Consider the following 18,324-nt stretch of genomic DNA (forward strand, 5'->3'; position numbering starts at 1 on the left):
GCTTTTTGTGTCCCTCCCTTGCTTTCAGGGTCATTTTTGGTGTCCCTCTCTCACCTTTTGTGTCCCTCCTTCACTTTCAGGGTCACTTTTGGCATCCCTCCCTCACTTTTAAGGTCATTTTTGGTGTCCCTCTCGCACCTTTTGTCTCTCTTCCTCACTTTCAGGATCTCTCCCCTATGTTTTATGTCCCTCCTTCGCTTTTAGGGTCATTTTTGGGATCTCTCCCCTGCTTTTTGTGCCCCTCCCTCGCTTTCAGGGTCACTTTTTGTGTCTCTCCCCCACTTTTTCTGTCCCTGCCTCACTTTCAGGGTCTCCCTTCTGTCACTTTTTGTGTCCCTCCCTCGCATTCAGTCACTTTTGGTGTCCCCTCCTCATTTTTTGTGTCTCTCCCTCACTTTCAGGATCACTTTTTGTGTCTCTGCTTCACTTTCAGGGTCTCCCCCTGTAATTTTTGGCATCTCTCCCTCACTTTTTGTGTCCTTCCCTCACTTTCAGGGTCTCTCCCCCGTTTTTTATGTCCTTCCTTCACTTTTAGGGTCATTTTTGGCGTCTCTCCACTGCTTTTTGTGTCCCTCCCTTGCTTTCAGGTTCACTTTTTGTGTCCCTGCCTCATTTTCAGGGTCTCTCTCCGGTAATTTTTGGCTTCTCTTCCTCACTTTCAGGGTCACTTTTGGTGTCCCTCTCTCACCTTTTATGTCTCTCCCTCACTTTCAGGATCTCTCCCCTATTTTTTATATCCCTCCTTCACTTTTAGGGTCATTTTTGGGATTTTTCCCCTGCTTTTTGTGCCCCTGCCTCACATTCAGAGTCACTTTTGGTGTCCCCTCCTCATTCTTCGTGTCCCCCCCCCTCACCTTCCCGTTCTCCCGGTTTCCGAGCCTGTTCCCGCACTCCGGAGGGCGCGGACCGAGTTTCCCCCACCCACACCGGGGTTTCAATGCCCCGTGCGAGCCCTCCCGGCCCCTTTAATCCCCATTTTAAACAGCGCTCGGGAACCGCCTGCGAGAGTTAAACCCGCACCAAGGCCCGGTAATTAATTAATTAACTAATTAACTAATTAATGTTAGGTTTTACCGCTGGATTCACCGAGGGCTCCGACCCTCCCCTCCGGCGGAAATACCGAGGGACCCCCCCACCCCGCCCGCCCTTTAGCACCGCGCTTTCCCCCGTTACCTCCCGTGGCGGGTCCCGCCGGTCCGTGCGCGGCCGCCTCAGCTCCTCCTTCCTTCCGTCCGTCCTCCCCTCCTTCCTTTCCTTTCCCTTCCTTTCCCTTCCCGTTCCTTTCCCTTCCTCCTTCCCCCCTCCCGCCCCTTCCTCGCCCGGCCGGAAGCACCGGAAGCGCCCGCGCCACTTCCGGGAACGGCCCGCGGGGAGAGGGGAGGGAGAGGGAAAGCCGCAGCCAATCAGAGAGCGCGATGCCGGCCGCCATTCCAGTTCCGGGTGCTATAAAAAGCGCGCGCGGCGCGCGGGCCCGGCAGTCGCGGAGGAGGCGCTGCCGGGGGCTGAGGCACTGCGTGAGGGTGAGCGGGGCCCTGAGAGCGCCCGGAGCCGCGCGGGACATCGGGGATGGCTTTTAGGGGTCACCCCGTGGCTGTTTGGGCTTTGAGGAGTGGCTTAGGGGGTCCCTCGGAGGGAGGGTTAAGGGCTCATTATGTCTGTTCGAGCGCTGAGGGTGGGTTTAGAGGGGTTCTCTGTGTCTCTTCGAGCCTTTAGCGTGGGGTTAAGGGTCTCTCAGAGGGATTTAGAGGCTTCTCCGTGTGTGTTAGAGCTTTCGGGGGGGATTTTAGGGCTGTGTCTCTCGGGATAGGGGTTAGGGTCCCTTCACGTCATCTTAGGCCCTTAGACGGGGCTTAGGGTCCCCTCCGTGTCTATTTGGGCAGGTTAGGGGTTCCCCAATATATATTTGGCCTCTTAAGGCAGGGTTAGGGGTTCCCCGATGTATATTCGGCCTCATAGGGCAGGGTTAGGGGTCCCCCAGTGTCTCTTTGGGGCTCTAAGGAGGGTTGGGGGTCCCCGATGTATATTTGACCTCTTAGGGCAGGGTTAGGGTTCCCCCAATGTCTGTTTGGCCTCTTAAGACAGGGTTAGGGCTCCCCCTCATGCCTTAGGCAGAGTTGGGGGTTCCCCAATGTTTGTTCAGGCTCTGAGTGTGGGATTTGGGATTTCTCCATGTCTGTCTGGTCCCTCAGGGAAGGTTGGGATCCCCTGCTGCAGCCGTGTGTTTGTGCCCTTGGGGTGTGTGGGCTCTGGCAGGGATGGTGCTGGGTGCTGGGGACCTTAATTTCCTCAGGTCTGTGCTGGTGGGGGGCTGTGTAGGGGGATCCCTGCAGATCCCTGGGACAGGACAGGAATCTCACAACATTTTGGGTTGGAAGAACCTCAAGGATGTTTTCACTCCCACCCCCTAGCACAGACAGGGACACCTTCCACAGCGCTGTGTCCTCTGGGGGACTGCATTTATTCCTACGTGTGTTCTGAGGGCATAAAGCAATATTTTACCTCCCTGCCTTGCCCTGCAGACCCCTCAGGGCTTAACTCCCACCCTCCCTGGTGCATCCCTGCCCATCCCCACGGGCAGGGAGTGCCACCCTGCTGTCTCTCTGCCCTCAGGCCGGGCGGGATGGCGGACGAGGAGATCGCTGCCCTGGTGGTGGACAACGGCTCGGGGATGTGCAAGGCGGGGTTCGCAGGGGACGACGCGCCCCGCGCCGTGTTCCCCTCCATCGTGGGGCGGCCGCGGCACCAGGGCGTCATGGTGGGCATGGGCCAGAAGGACAGCTACGTGGGCGACGAGGCGCAGAGCAAGAGGGGCATCCTCACCCTCAAGTACCCCATCGAGCACGGCATCGTCACCAACTGGGACGACATGGAGAAGATCTGGCACCACACCTTCTACAACGAGCTGAGAGTGGCCCCCGAGGAGCACCCTGTGCTGCTCACCGAGGCGCCCCTCAACCCTAAAGCCAACAGGGAGAAGATGACGCAGATCATGTTCGAGACCTTCAACACGCCGGCCATGTACGTGGCCATCCAGGCCGTGCTGTCCCTCTACGCCTCTGGCCGCACCACGGGCATCGTGATGGACTCCGGCGACGGCGTCACCCACACGGTGCCCATCTACGAGGGCTACGCCCTGCCCCACGCCATCCTGCGCCTGGACCTGGCCGGCCGCGACCTCACCGACTACCTCATGAAGATCCTCACCGAGAGGGGCTACAGCTTCACCACCACGGCCGAGCGTGAGATCGTGCGCGACATCAAGGAGAAGCTGTGCTACGTGGCGCTGGACTTCGAGCAGGAGATGGCCACGGCCGCCTCCTCCTCCTCGCTGGAGAAGAGCTACGAGCTGCCTGACGGGCAGGTGATCACCATCGGCAACGAGCGCTTCCGCTGCCCCGAGTCCATCTTCCAGCCCTCCTTCCTGGGCATGGAGTCCTGCGGCATCCACGAGACCACCTTCAACTCCATCATGAAGTGCGACGTGGACATCAGGAAGGATCTGTACGCCAACACCGTGCTGTCTGGGGGCACCACCATGTACCCCGGCATCGCTGACCGCATGCAGAAGGAGATCACGGCCCTGGCTCCCAGCACTATGAAGATCAAGGTGGGCAGTGGGTGCTGGTTGTGAGGGTCCCCAGGATGAGCTGAGAGATGAGAATCTGACTCCATCTTCTGAGAATCCTGATTTATTATTATATTCAAACAATACTATACTAAAACTACCCTAAAGAAAAGGATGAGGAATCTGGTTCCATGTTCTCAGAAGGCTGATTTATTATTTTGTGATAATATATTATATTATAGGAATGCTATACTAAAGAAAAAGATGAGCAATCTGGCTCTATATTCTCAGAAGGCTGGTTTATTATTATATTATATTAAAACAATGCTATACTAAAACTACACTAAGGAAAAAAATGAGGAATTTGATTCCATGTTCTCAGAAGGCTGATCTATTATAATATCATAAAATATTATATTATAATATTATAAGAATACTATACTAAAGGAAAATATGAGGAATCTGCCTCCATGTTCTCAGAAGGCTGATATATTATTATAATATCATTTTATGATATTATATTAAAAGAATGCTGTACTAAAACTATACTAAAGAAAAAGATGAGGAATCTGCCTCCATGTTCTCAGAAGGCTGATCTATTATTATACTATCATATCATTTAATGATATATTATAATAATGCTATACTAAAGAAAAAGATGAGTAATCTGGCTCTATGTTCTCAGAACGCTGATTTATTATATTAAAAGAATGCTATACTAAAACTACACTAAAGAAAAAGAGGAATCTGGCTCTATGTTCTCAGAAAGCTAATACATTATAATATAGTATATATTGTAATGTATTTTATATATTATTATAATGCTGTACTAAAGGAAAAGATGAGGAATCTGCCTCTGTGTTCTCAGAAGGCTGATTTATTATTTAATGATATTATATTAAAAGAATGCTATGCTGTTGCTGTCACAGACATATTTTCTGGGAAATCTTTTCACTAGGATTTTTCTCCTGAGAAGCTGAGAGGCCTCAGAAAGGAAATGTAAACAATAACTCTGATGGCTGTGGAATGTGCTCTGGAGGTTGTTTACCAACAGGTGCATCTTGGATTGGTCTCATGTGAATTGTTTTCACTTGATGACCAATGACAGCCTGGCTGTGAGCAGTCACAAGATTTTATTATCATTCCTTTCCTTGCTAGCCTGCTGCTGTCTCCTTTCTCTTTCTTCAGTATAGTTTTAATAGATCATTTTCTTTTAATGTAATATGTGGTGGTGTTCACAGGGGTCCCAGGATGAGGGAAGAGATGGGAATCTTGACTCCATGTTTCAGAAGGATGATTTATTATTTTATGATATATATTATATTAAAAGAAAAGGATATATTAAAGCTATACTAAAGAAAGAGAAAAGAGACAGCAGAAGGCTGGCAAGGAAAGGAATGATAATAAAATCCTGTGACTGACCAGAGAGTCTGAAACAGCTGGATCTGTGATTGGTCATAAATTAAAAACAACCACATGAGACCAATCACAGATGCACCTGTTGCATTGCACAGCAGCAGATAATCATTGTTTACATTTCATTTCTGAGGCCTCTCAGCTTCTCAGGAGAAAAATCCTAGCAAAAGGATTTTTCATGAAATATGTCCATGACAATAATATGTATCATAAAATAATAAATCAGCCTTCTGAAACATGGAGTCAGGATTCTCATCTCTTCCCTCATGCTGGGGACCCACAAACTCCACCACACTACACTAAAGAAAAAGAAAAAGGATCCATCAGAAGGCTTAGCAAGAATCAATTATAAAAACTCGTGACTCCTCAGAGCCTTGATTGCTCATTAAATGAAAACAATTCACATGCTGGGTAAACAATCTCCAAAATCACATTCCAAAGCAGCAAAATGGGGAGAAGCTGAAGCTTCTCAGCTTCCCAGGATAAGAAATCCTGGTTCAGAAGGGGTTTTTCAGGAGATATCCCAGTGACAGGTGGGGAGGGCAGGGTGGGCACAGGGGCTGGAACAGCTCTGACCCCCCTCCCTCTCTCTGTGTCTCTCCTGGTGCAGATCATCGCCCCCCCTGAGCGCAAGTACTCGGTGTGGATCGGGGGCTCCATCCTGGCCTCGCTCTCTACCTTCCAGCAGATGTGGATCAGCAAGCAGGAGTACGACGAGTCCGGGCCCTCCATCGTGCACAGGAAATGCTTCTAGAGGGGCTGCTGGCACCCCCCAGACCCTGAACCCTGCTGGCAGCACCCCCTGACCCTCCTCTCCCTGCCAGCAGCACCCCCTGCCACCCCAGACCTTGTTATTCCACTGCTCCTTAGCTCCCATTCCCTGTGTCCAGGTACTAATTAGCAATTAGTGTGTGTGTGTGTGTTTTAATGGCTCCTTAGGCTCCTCTTCCTCAGGCGGAGGGTTGTTCACTTTCCCTGTGTAACACCCGTAGGACGACACTAAAGTTAGGTTTGTCACCTTGTCACCTCTAGGTTCCTTTGTAGGAAAAGAAATAAACTTCCCTAGTTTAAACACTAAAAAAAAAGCTGATTTTGCTTGCTTTCTTTCAGGGGTGGGTTCTCTATCCCCTTATTGGGGTGAAAGGATTTGGGATTCTGAGCTGGTTTGAAGTTAAAGCTTAGCTTGAATTTTGTTTTCTGAATTCTCTTTAAATCCCATCACGGCCCCTGTGCTGCTCAGACCATTTTAAGAGCTGTTAGGGAGCAAAGCGTGCCTGGAATGTGGCTCTTGCAGCCTGACTGGACTTTCATGGTAACTTGGCTTTTTTTAGAACACAAACAGCTCTTCTTGTCAGAAAAAGTCGGTGCCTTGGCACAGGAGTTGGTCACCGGAGCAGTGGCCTCTCCTTTTTTGGGAGAGGATGAGGAGATGGAGCAGCGAATAGGGCTGAAGAGCGGGCAGCTTCGCACAGCTGGGCCCGCCGGCGTTGGTGGGGTATCTACGGGAGCTGCTCGCCCGCAGGGGAGGGATGGCAGCCGCTTAATTACCGAGGTAGCGTTAATTAGAGGTGATTGTGGCGGGGGAACGGCACGGGACTGCGCGCCCCTCCCCGCGCTCCGGCCTTTAAACTCTCGGCCGCCCGCCCATTGGCTGGTCCTGGCAGAGCCAGCCAATCAGCAGCGCCTTCGCCTCGGGAGGGCGTTATCGCCTACCCTGCCGGACTCGATTTCCCAGCGCGCACCGCGTTACGCACAGCACTTCCGCTTCCGGTCCTTTGGGGTGAGGTAGCACGGATCTGGGAAGGCCTGGGGGGCGACGGCCGGGCCCCCCTGAGGTGGGGAGGGGAGGGAGACACGGCCGGGCCCCCCTGAGGTGGGGAGGGGAGGGCGACACGGCCGGGATCGCCCTGAGATGGGAAGGGGAGGGGAGGGGAGGGAGACACGGCCGGGATCCCCGTGAGGTGGGGAGGGGAGGGCGACACGACTGGGATCCCCCTAAGCTAAAGGAAGAGTCTGGGGGGAGAACAGCCAATATCCCCCTGAGCTGAGGGGAAGGAATTGGGGGAGCACGGCCGGGGGATCCCCCTGAGGGGATAGGAGGGTCTGGGGGGAGAACGGCCGGGATCCCCCTGAGCTGAGCAGAAGATTGGAGTGGGGACATCCGGGGGATCGCCCCGAGCTGAGGGTCTGGGGGGAACATGTCCCGACCCCCCTGAGCTGAGGGACGGTCTGGGAGAGAACAGCCGGGACCCCCCTGAGCTTAGGGGAAGGATCTGGGGGAGCACAGCCAGGATCTCCCTGAGCTGAGACGGGGCTTGGGGTTCTGGGGACGGGCAGCCATGGCCGGGACCCCTGAGCTGACGGGGGATGGGGACTCTGGGGATGGAGGAGCCATGGCCGGGACGCCCCTGAGCACGGGGGCTGTGTCTGGCTGTGCCCGTGGCTCTGTGTGCGCAGTGCCCGATGGATGACGGAGGGCTCGCTGTGTGCGGGGTGTCACTCGGCCGTGTCCCCAGGCGCCATGGCCCTGCCGGAGTGGCACATCGCCGTGAAGCTGGCCGAGCAGCCGCTGGCCCCTAAAGCCATCCTGCGCCTGCCGGAGACCGAGCTGGGCGAGTGCCCGCTGGGCGGCTGCAGCATCTCGCACCTCAAACAGCTGATCACGGGCAAGCTGCAGGAATCCATGCCGGACCCCGAGCTCATCGGTGCGTGCCCCGCCGGAGCCTGGCGCTGTCCCGCCGCTTGGGGACACCCTCGGCCCGTCCTCGCCGCGGCCGGGATGTAACATCCCGCTGCTGGTGGTGGGAGGGCTCGGTGTTCGTTCCCTGTTTCCTTGGAATCAGGGCGCTCCAGCCACGGCAGTGCCCTTGTTCGGGAATATTTGGGCTTTCCACCAGCTCTGTGTCCTTGTGAGAGCTCTCATGGGAGCTGAGAGGGAGGTCAGCTCTTACGCAGGTGGTGACTCTGCCATCCCCTCTAGATTAGCTCTGTGATTTCCCTCCTGGTTCTCAGCTCCACAGCTTCCCTGTGTTTTTCCCTACCCAGCTGCTCAGTAACCCCTTGGGCTCCAAGGCACACCTAGAGACCCCCAGCTGGTTCTGAGAGCACCACAGGCATTTATTTCAGGTGTTTCTCCCCCCAGACCTGATCTACTGTGGCCGGAAGCTGAGGGATGACCAGACCCTGGATTTTTATGGAATCCAGTCTGGCTCCACTGTCCATGTCCTGCGCAAGTCCTGGCCTGAGCCTGACCAGAAACCAGGTGAGGAGCTGTGGGGATTGCCCCTTGGATTCTCCTTGGGATGTGTTTTATTAGGGACTGAGCTTCTCTAGGGGTTCACTGCTGTGGAGGTTTCCAGGGGAATGAATCCCTGTATTTGGGAACTCCCAGCAGCACCTGGCTGTTGGTTTTCCTGCTGATGCAAGAGTTAAGGAATGAGCTGTGCACCATGGAGAGAGGGATCATCCCATCTTTAATTGCCTGTGATCCATTCCAGGGCATTGCCAGGGTATCTGGAGCAAAGCCCCAGGGATGAGCAGGCTGCTGTGTGCCTGACTGTACAAAAACAGGAGCTTGAGCTGGCATTCCTCTAATGGCACACGTGGGAGGATATTCCTGACTATTTTTATGATCTGAGAGTGCAGCAAGTCATTACTCTGCAGTGACTGCACCCAACCCAAGGATGTTGGAGGATCCCTGTTGCAGCATGGGGGTCCCAGTGGGCTGTGGATGACTCTGAGGGCTGACAGAGGCCCAGCTGTGTTTTGTTGTGGTGTTTTCTCCCCTCAGAGCCCGTGGATAAGGTGGCAGCTGTCCGGGAATTCCGTGTGCTGCACACTGCCCTGCACAGCAGCCCTGCCTACAGAGATGCTGTGAGTGCTCTGCTCTGCTCCTGGGGGGAATTCAGCTGTCCCCTCCCTCTGGGGACACCCCCACAGTGGGTAACATTGCCAACCTGCTCTGCTTCCCCTGGCAGGTCTTCAAGATGCTGGGAAACAAGGAATCCCTGGATCAGATCATTGTGGCTACTCCCGGCCTCAGCAGCGACCCCGTGGCTCTGGGTGAGTCTGGCTGTGATCCAGAGGATCTGAGGGGAGGTTGGATTCCTGTTGGGGGAAGGGACAGACACAAATCTAGGTTGAATTCCTGACAGGGAGAAGAGAGAGTTTAAAAAAACCCCTTTTTGTCCTTTTGGAGTGTGAGTTGGTGACTGCTGAGGTGTCAGTCGTGCTCCATTGGTGATGTTTGAGGATGGATCCTGGCTTTAGTAGGGTCAGGGAAAGGAGGGTTGGAGCTCTCATTGGGGGTGGATCCTGGCTTTAGTAGGATCAGGGAAAGGAGGGATGAAGCTCTCTCCCTGGCTTCAGAAGGATCAGGGAAAGAAGGGATGGATCCTGGCTTCAGAAGGATCAGGGAAGGGAGAAATGGAGTTCCCTCCTTGGGAATGGATCCTGGCTTCAGAAGGGTCAGGGAAAGCAGGGATGGAGCTCTCTCCTTGGCTTCAGAAGGGTCAGGGAAAAGAGGGTTGGAGCTCTCATTGGGGATGGATCCTGGCTTCAGAAGAGTCAGGGAAAGGAGGGATGGAGCTCTCTCCTTGGCTTCAGAAGGATCAGGGGAAGGAGGAATGGAGTTCTGTCCTTGGGGATGGATCCTGGCTTCAGAAGGGTCAGGGAAAGGAGGGATGGAGCTCTCTCCCCACTGCGAAGTGCTCCAAAGTGGTTGATTAAATCCTGCCTGTTGTGGGATGGTGGCAGCCCAAGGCAGGTGGAATTTGGGATGTTATAGAATGGTTCACTAAATCCAGCCTGTTGTGGGATGATGTCAGTCCAAGGCAGGTGGAATTTGGGATGCTACAGTTCACTAAATCCTGCCTGTTGTGGGATGATGTCAGTCCAAGGCAGGTGGAATTTGGGATGCTACAGTTCACTCAGTCTTGCCTGTTGTGGGATGGTGGCAGCCCAAGGCAGGTGGAATTTGGGATGCAGCCCCAGCCTGGCTGCAGGGAGCTGGGGCCCAGCCTCCACCCTGCCCTTGAGGTGGAGCACCCATGGGATTTGCAGGAAAAAGCCCCTTCCCTTTTGTCCCTTTTGTTCCTTGGGTGTGTGGCTGTGACCAAGAGCCTCTCTGGGAACACAAAGGCTTCAGCGGAACAATGGGGAATGTTTGTGGTGTTTACTCATGAGTCATTTCCTGGAAAACAATTCCTATTTATTTTTCCCTGTGGCTTTTGTGTGACTGGCTCCTGTTTGCTGTATCCTGTCTCACTGCTTTTCCTCGTCCTTTGCAGGAGTTCTGCAGGACAAGGATCTGTTCTCTGTGTTTGCAGACCCCAACATGCTGGACACGTAAGTTCCCCAAGCTGGGGCAGTGGTTCAGCAGTGCCCTTGTGTCCCTGTGTGTCACCTGGGTGGGACAGAGCTCTGCTCCTGCCTCCCAGGCTGGGTCACTCCTCTCAGGAAACACACATCCACCACTTGGGTTAATCCAGAGGGTGTTTGGTGGGAGGCAGGGCCATCATCACCTCCAGATCAGGGTTCAGACCCAGGTGAACTGCTCACAGCAGAGAGCTGCTCCCATGAAAACCTTGGAAAAGTCAGCATGGGTCCAGAGGGCTCCTTGGAGAACCAAGGAAAGGTCCAGCATGGGTCCAGAAGGATCCTTGGAGAACCAAGGCAAGGTTGGGTCCAGAAGGTTCCTTGGTGAACAGAGACAAGGTCCAACACGGGGTCCAGAAGGATCCTTGGAGAAGTGAGAAAAGGTCCAGCATTGGTCCAGAAGGATCCTTGGGGAGCCAAATAAAGGTCCAACATGGGTTCAGAGGGATCCTGGAGAACCAAGAAAGTCTCTAATGTGAATCCAGAAGGACTCTTGGTGAACCAAGAAAAGGTCCAACATGGATCCAAGAGGATCCAAGGCTGGGTCCACCACGGGTCCAGAAGAATCCTCGGTGAGCCAAGGTCCAATATTGGGTCCAGAATGATCCTTGGTGAATCAAGGCAAGGTTGGGTCTAGAAGGGTCCTTGGTGAACTGAGGCAATGTCCAGTGTGGATCCAGAAGGATCCAAAGCCAGGTCTAGCATGGATTCAGAAGGGTCCTTGATGAACCAAGGACAGGTCCAGCATAGATCCAGAAGGATCCAAGGCAAGATCCAGCATGGATCCAGAAGGATCCTTGGTGAACCAAGGCCAGGTCCAACATGGATCCAGAAGGATCCAGAGCCACGTCCAGCATGGATCCAGAATGATCCTTGGTGAACCAAGGCCAGGTCCAATGTGGATCCAGAAAGATCCAAGGCCAGGTCCGCCATGGATCCAGAAAGTTCCAAGGCCAGGTCCAGCGTGGATCCAGGAGGATCCCTGGCTGCCTGGAGGAGTTTGTGCCGGCAGCAGAGGCAGCGGTGGCAGTGCCCCGGGTGCCTCAGGGCTGGTTTCTGGCGTGCCCCGTGCCCTCGCTCAGCCGTGCCCGTCTGTGCCCAGGCTGATCCCGGCTCACCCTGCCCTGGTGAACGCCATCGTGCTGGTGCTGCACTCGGTGGCGGGCAGCACCCCCCTGCCGGCCCCGGACACGTCCTCGCGCGCCATGGCCCTGGGCTCCTACCGCGACATGCCGGGTACGTCACCTTGGTGCTCAGCCAAAAACTCCACAGGGATCTGCTCCCAGTTCCTGCTGGTTTCCCACGTCCTTTCATTCCCCTTTCTGCTGCAGGTGGCTTTCTCTTTGAGGGGCTCTCTGATGATGAAGATGACTTCCACCAGGTAAGCAGCCAGGTTGGGTGAGCACTTCTTTCTGGGTTTAATTTGTAGCCCTGAGACTCCCAAGCTCTTCCTTTCCTGTCTGGTGAGCAGCACGAGCTGCTCTGGCTCCCCAGGGGGATGTGGAGACAAACATATTGATCCTGGCTGCTTCCATGCTGCTCAAAAGAGGGTTTTCCTCAGCACTGAACACACAACAGGAAAATGGAACAGAGGAAATGCCCTCACAGCATTTGTGAGCGTGGGAATGTTGATCCCTGCCTTTCTGCACTCTTCCTCTCCATAGGACAAAGGGTTCTGTATGAAAAACTGGATATATGGGTCCAAATGTGCCTGTAGCAGGGGATTGTTTTGTTCCAAGCTAACATCACCGTGGTTTGGGGCTGGTGGATGATAGATTGAAAGGTTTCCTTGCCAGTTTCCACAGCTGACTCTGTGGAAAAAAGGGACATCCTACTCTGGCATGTTTGTCTTTCAGAAGTGTCACCCTTGGGACATTTGGGTATGGTAGGACAGGCTATGTGGTTTGACTGGGACACAGACACTGACAGAGGTCAAAGCTGGGGCTTTTCTCTCTCTCTGTCTCCACACAGAGCACCAGGTCCACCCCGTCCAGCAGCACGTCCGGCTCGCGCCCGGCCTCGCTGGGCTACGCGGGGGCGGCGGGGCCGCGACCCATCACCCAGAGCGAGCTGGCCACAGCCCTGGCCCTGGCCAGCACCCCCGAGAGCAGCTCCCACACACCCACCCCGGGCACACAGGTAACCCTGGGGCTGCCTCACCTGCCTCTGCATTCCCTCAGGGGTGGGTTCTCTTCCCTTTGATCCCACCCTGGTAACCCCTGGGGCTGCCACTGCTGCCTCTGCATTCCCTCAGGGGTGGGTTCTCTTCCCTTTGATCCCACCCTGGTAACCCCTGGGGCTGCCACTGCTGCCTCTGCATTCCCTCAGGGGTGGGTTCTCTTCCCTTTGATTCCATCCTTGAGCACACAGGTAACCCCTGGGGCTGCCACTGCTGCCTCTGCTTTCCCTCATGGATGGGTTCTCTCCCCTTTGATCCCACCCTGGGCACCCAGGGAGCAGCAAGCACCAGCCCGCATCAAGGCTGGCACACCTGGCTCTTCATTCCCTCATGGATGGGTTCTCTTCCCTTTCATCCCACCCTGGGCACTCAGGGAGCAGCCAGCACTGGTCATGGTCAAGACTGGCACATCTGGCTCTGCATTCCCTCAGGGAAGAGTTCCCTGTGTGATCCTAACCCTGGCACACCCTGGCTGTGCCTTCCCTCATGCAAATTCATGTGATCCCTATCTTCCAGACAATCCCACCACCCAGGGACAGCCAGCACAGCCTGGTCAGCTCTGGGATACCTCCCTTCCCTCCTGGAGGAGCTCCCCTCCCCATGGGATGGAGGGTGAGGGGTGCTGCAGGTGTTGCTGTGTGCTGGTTCCTTCTCCTGACCTGTCACCTCCTCCTAGGGCCACTCCTCTGGGACGTCCCCGATGTCATCCAGTGTGCAGTCAGGGACCCCCATCACCAACGACCTGTTCAGCCAGGCCCTCCAGCACGCCCTGCAGGCCTCAGGGCAGCCCAGCCTCCAGGTCAGTGGCATTCCCTGGAATCCTGCACCCCCTGCATCTCCCAGCTGCCTCCTGTGGTGGGACATCAGCCTGGAGGGGCATCACTGGTGCCTTTTTGGGCTACCTGAAAACAGAGGCCAGACAGCATTAAGGGAATAAAAAGCTGTCCTATTTATTGAAGGGCCATTTGGGGCAGATGAAGCTACACCCAAAAATGGACCACAGGTCACAGGTTTTCAGACTTCTGTAAATTTGGTCCATTTGCATATTGGGGGTAATCTGATTACACCTTCAGGTAATGAAGTCATTTACCCCAAGTCTCTAAAAGCAGAGGCCAGACAATATTAAAAGAATAAAAAGCAGTTAATATTTATTGAAGGGCCTTCAGGTACATTTTGGGGAGATAAAGCCCCCCCACCAGGGGCTACACCCAAAAATGGACCAATGATCACAGGTTTTCAGACCTCTGTAAATTTGGTCCATTTGAATATTGGGGGTTAAGAAGTTTCTAAAAGCAGAGGCCAGACAAAATTAAAATAATAAAAAGCAGTTATTTTTGTTGAAGGGTCATTTGGAGAGATGAAGCCCCCCCCCCCCAGGGGCTACACCCAAAAATGGACCACAGGTCACAGGTTTTCATACTTCTGTAAATTTGGTCCATTTTCATACTGGGGGCTAATCTTCCAATTAAACCTTCAGGTAATGAAGTAATTTACCCCAAGTTTCTGAAAACAGAAGCCAGACAAAATTAAAAGAATAAAAAGCAGTTATATTTATTGGAAGGGCCATTTGGGGCAGATGAAGCTACACCCAAAATGGACCAATGATCACAGTTTTCAGACTTCTGTAAATTTGATCCATTTGCATGTTGGGGGTTAATCTTCTGATTACACCTTCAGGTAGTGAAGTCATTTACCCCAAGTCTCTAAAAACAGAGACCTGACAACATTAAGGGAAGAAAAAGCAGTTATATTTGTTGAAGGGCCTTCAGGTACGTTTGGGGCTAGACCCCGAAAATGAACAATGGCTCACAGGTTTTCATGCTTCTATAAATTTGGTCCATTTTCATATTGGGGGTTAATCTTCTAATTAAACCTTTGGGTAATGAAGTTATTTACCCCCATTTTGCTCCTCCAGTTCACTTTTGTTTACATTTCTGGGTCCTGAGGCAGTGAGATGTCCTTGATTGCCAGGCCTGGAGAGGAATTGTTGTGTCTGCCCAAAATGGGAAAGCAGCAGCTCACACTTTATATAGAATTAGAATTATACAAAGAATTACAGGATTAGAAAGGTATGAAAAATATAAAATCTAAAGTCCCAAGGCATCATCACAGCCACTGCAGAAGTACTGGGTGAAACTGGGGTGGAGGTGTTATAAATGCATATTTTATTGTTGGCTTTTTGCAAATATTAAGATAAATACTGTATGTATAATGTTAAAAGAACTTTTATTTCTGCTTTTAACAAAAAACTTAGACATAGTAGTAGCTAATATAGTTATAAATGAACTGTTTAATCAAGATAACATCCAGTAAACATATAATGAAGGCCTTGCTATTAATATACTATCAATATTTATCATCTGAAGGAAGTATAGACCAAGCCCAGACTAAAAGTAATAAAGAAAAAAAGCCAAAACCACAACTACGAAACATGCATACTCTAAAAAAACCCAAAGAAGAGCCATACAAAATAGTACCTAAAACAGATAAACTAGCTTATAGAAAAATATAAATATACATAAAAGTCTATGAATATACAAGTTAATGTAATAGAAAAAGTATTTTTAAAATATCTCTGAAAATAAATGTGCAAGATGCACCCAGCCATAATCTTTACTATCTTTATCTCCTTTTGTCTTTTATTAAACTTTTAAATTTTGCCAAAAAAACCAAACCAGCTTTTTCACAGGGGGGTGGTGGCTTTGGGGACTTTGCAACATCACTGAGCTTACAGGAGCTGCTGAGGTGGATGGGTAACACATTCACTCTCCTATGAAAATGTCAACATTTAAAAACCACAATTTGAAAGTTTAATAAAGGACAGTAGGAGACGAGGACCATAGAGCAAAGGTTGTTACTGTGAAAAACACGTTCACTCTCCTGTTAAAGTGTAAAAAGTTTAATAAAGGACAGTAGGAGACAAGGAGTATAGAGGAAAAGTTATTGTGGCATCAGCCAAGAGCCCCCTGTTATCTTTGGGGTATGTCCTGGTTTAGGGCAAATTTAACCCTAACCCCTTAAATACCTTTAATTACATCAGCCCTTTGCATATTCACAGACCCTTGTGCTCAGGAAACTTGTTTAGACTAGATTACATGTTCCAGGAATTGTTTAGCACATCTCTGCTTTGGATCTGCTCTTTTAGAGCCTGTGCATTCCTGGATTGTGGTTTTAGTCCCTTTTTATCCCCCCCATTTCTGGGCCCTGGCCCACACTGCCCTCAGAGGGTGAGTGCTGCTGGCTGGCACATCTGTCCAGGTGTGCTCACCCTGTGTTCAGTGGGTGTTATCCCATCCCTGCAGGCACTGGGACACAGCACACTGATATCAGGTTTAATGAACAACAGAAATAAAATCCAAATCTTTATAACAAAGTCACTTTAACACCACACATCTAAAATCCATTTTAATATCTGCAAAAAGCCAATATTATAATGTGCGTCTATAACAGGTGGGACACTGGGCAGTGGGAAGGGCTGCTGGTTTTGCTGCTGGGATTCTCACACCAAATCTGCTGGGATTCTCACCCCAAACTTCTCCTTGCTGTGAGCAGAGCCAGTGGCAGCCCCAGCTGCAGCAGCTGCGGGACATGGGCATCCACGACGACGAGCTGAGCCTGCGGGCCCTGCAGGCCACAGGAGGGGACATCCAGGCTGCCCTGGAGCTCATCTTTGCTGGGGGGGCCCCCTAAACCTTCTGCTGGACTGGTGAGTTGTGCTGAGGCAGCAGCTGGGCTGGTCCTGTGCGTGGGGAGCACTGAAGGCAGCTCCAAATCCTCTCTCCAACCTCCTCAGGACTCTGCATGGAGAAGGGAAGAGGTGGCTCGGGGCTGGAGACGTGGCCCCTCCAGCTGTGCAATGTTTTATCTGTCACCACTCTCTGCCTGTTATTTCATTCCCTGCATTAAAAGGGGCCTGCTCAGTTCCCTGCCTGCTGTGTGGGTCGTGCTCTGTCCTGGCTGTGGTGCAGCTCCCAGCAGGGCAGGAAGGGGAAGCATTGCTGGCCAGGGGTTATGGGCAGATCACGAACAGGGCAGGACTGCTGTGGAACACATCTCAAGCTGTTTATTTTCCAGCATCACTCACATTAGATGGTTATGACAATGGGAAGATGCCAGCAGCAGATAAAGAACTTAATGTTACAACTCACTTTAAAAGTTTTTTGGCCAATCACACAAAGCAAAAGCACAGTGACATTAGTTCTATCCAACCACTATAAACACATGTACCTTCTGTTAAAACAATGCTTGCTTATCTCAAATGCAATACCTGCTTGTAAGCCTTAAAACACAATGCACAGAGCTCCATTATTAACCTTAGAACTTCCTCATGTCTTGCTAGATAAATTTTTCTGTAGTTTAGAGAGTTATTCTAGCCAAGTGTTAATACACAGACCATTGTTCTAGTTGTCCTTATTTTCTACATCTTACATAACTTTTCTGCTGACAAATCTCATGGCTCTCACTTAGCTCTAATTGCAGTTCTGCTGTCTCTGAGCCCTGCCTTTTGCAGCTTTCCCAAAACCCTCAGATTGTGGGAATCCAGAAAAACTCTGCCTCGCTGGGATGTGGTGCTGTCAGCAGAGGGCACGGCCACCACGAGGTGACAGTGACAAAGAAATGACAAGGGCTGAGTGGGAGCTGGAGAAATGCCCGGTGTGGGTTCCTCCACGTGCAAAGCCAATTAACGGCGTTCACCTTTAATTGCGATCAGTGGGGGCAGCAAAAAGCCCGGCCTGGAGCCGGGCCCGGCATCGCTGGTACTGCGCGCCGGGGTTAACGAGGCGCGAAAACGGCAGCGGGTTGTGGGAGCAGGGAGCGCACTCCTGCCTCACCTCCGGGCTGCTGTGCTGCCCTCTAATCCCCGCACAGCGCTGTGATCCTCGCCGATAGCATCGCGGTGTCACCCTGCAAGCCGGGATTGTTCTCTGCGGGGAGCCCTGCGCTGATAGGCTTTAATCCTGTCGAGAGGATTAATGCCCGAGGGAGGCAAGGAGGGGCTGGGTTTTGTGCTCAGGCTGCAGCAGATAAGATGTGATGGACATAAATGGCTTTCCTGACACCCTCCTGGGTCCCTGCCCTCGGCACGCACACGGATTTTATGTGTAAGAAAACTGATTAATCCCTTCCCGTGCCTGGATGCTGCCTTTGCAGGGCAGCACAGAGCACACGCACAGCACCGAGCACATGCACAGCACCCTCCCTTCCCCTGCTGGCAGCCCCAATCCTCCGGGATAACCACGGATTAGCCGGATCACAGATGCTCCTGCCCAAAGCTGGGGAGCATTGCAGGCTCTCCCGGCCACCAGCACATCCAGTTTGCCTCCTGCACCACCCGAATTCTCAATTTAGGGCTCACTGCTGTGTTTTTCGTGTCAGTCCTGAGCTTTTTGATCCCTCTGTTGACCCACGTTTGGCACGAAGCCGTTTTCGCTGCTATTTCTGCTTCCCGCCGCCCCCAGCGAGCTGAGAACTGCCTGGATTTTTTGGGTTTTTTTTGGGCTGGAAGTGCCTTTTCCCAGATTTCCTTCCCCAAACGGCAGGGCTTGGCTGGGAGCAGCAGCTCAGGCACATGCACTGGCTGCAGCAGAGAAGTTGGCAGCGCTGCCACTCACGACATCGCTTCCCTCGCCCCGCAGAGCTGAGCCTGAGCACAGGGGGAGCTGCGGGGAGGGGGAGAGGCTCTGCTGCCTCCTGCACGGCTGGGCAGCGACTGAGCTCTGCTGCAGCAGCTCCTGCAGCAGCTCCTGCAGCACACAGGGAGCTCGGAGGGGGCTGGGAGTGGTTCTGC

General features: G+C 52.6%; 2 protein-coding genes across 6 annotated transcripts; both read left to right on the top strand.

Annotated features, from left to right (window-relative positions):
• The first annotated feature begins 1,436 nt into the window (after positions 1-1,436).
• On the top strand, positions 1,437-5,841 carry LOC128934667 (actin, cytoplasmic type 5). The gene is made up of 3 exons (XM_054272411.1): positions 1,437-1,520; positions 2,611-3,607; positions 5,592-5,841. Exons 2-3 carry the CDS (start codon positions 2,621-2,623, stop codon positions 5,733-5,735), a joined length of 1,131 nt encoding a protein of 376 aa, XP_054128386.1. The 5' UTR covers positions 1,437-1,520; positions 2,611-2,620; the 3' UTR covers positions 5,736-5,841.
• A 901-nt stretch (positions 5,842-6,742) lies between these two features.
• On the top strand, positions 6,743-16,939 carry UBL7 (ubiquitin like 7). Of its 5 annotated transcripts, XM_054272407.1 has the most exons (12): positions 6,746-6,816; positions 7,498-7,686; positions 8,124-8,243; positions 8,772-8,854; positions 8,959-9,043; positions 10,270-10,327; positions 11,460-11,593; positions 11,689-11,738; positions 12,329-12,496; positions 13,213-13,335; positions 16,089-16,242; positions 16,330-16,939. In XM_054272407.1, exons 2-11 carry the CDS (start codon positions 7,503-7,505, stop codon positions 16,224-16,226), a joined length of 1,143 nt encoding a protein of 380 aa, XP_054128382.1. In that variant the 5' UTR covers positions 6,746-6,816; positions 7,498-7,502; the 3' UTR covers positions 16,227-16,242; positions 16,330-16,939. The 5 variants fall into 5 exon arrangements, with proteins under 5 accessions (XP_054128385.1, XP_054128382.1, XP_054128381.1 ...); XM_054272410.1 differs by having other exon boundaries at positions 6,743-6,751; positions 16,089-16,939; XM_054272406.1 differs by having other exon boundaries at positions 16,089-16,939.
• The last annotated feature ends 1,385 nt before the right edge of the window (positions 16,940-18,324 follow it).

This window comes from Melozone crissalis, unplaced genomic scaffold (genome assembly GCF_028551555.1).
Source record: "Melozone crissalis strain CALT ecotype California unplaced genomic scaffold, PUWL_Pcris_2 ptg000014l_1, whole genome shotgun sequence".
Classification (NCBI taxonomy): Eukaryota; Metazoa; Chordata; class Aves; order Passeriformes; family Passerellidae; genus Melozone; species Melozone crissalis.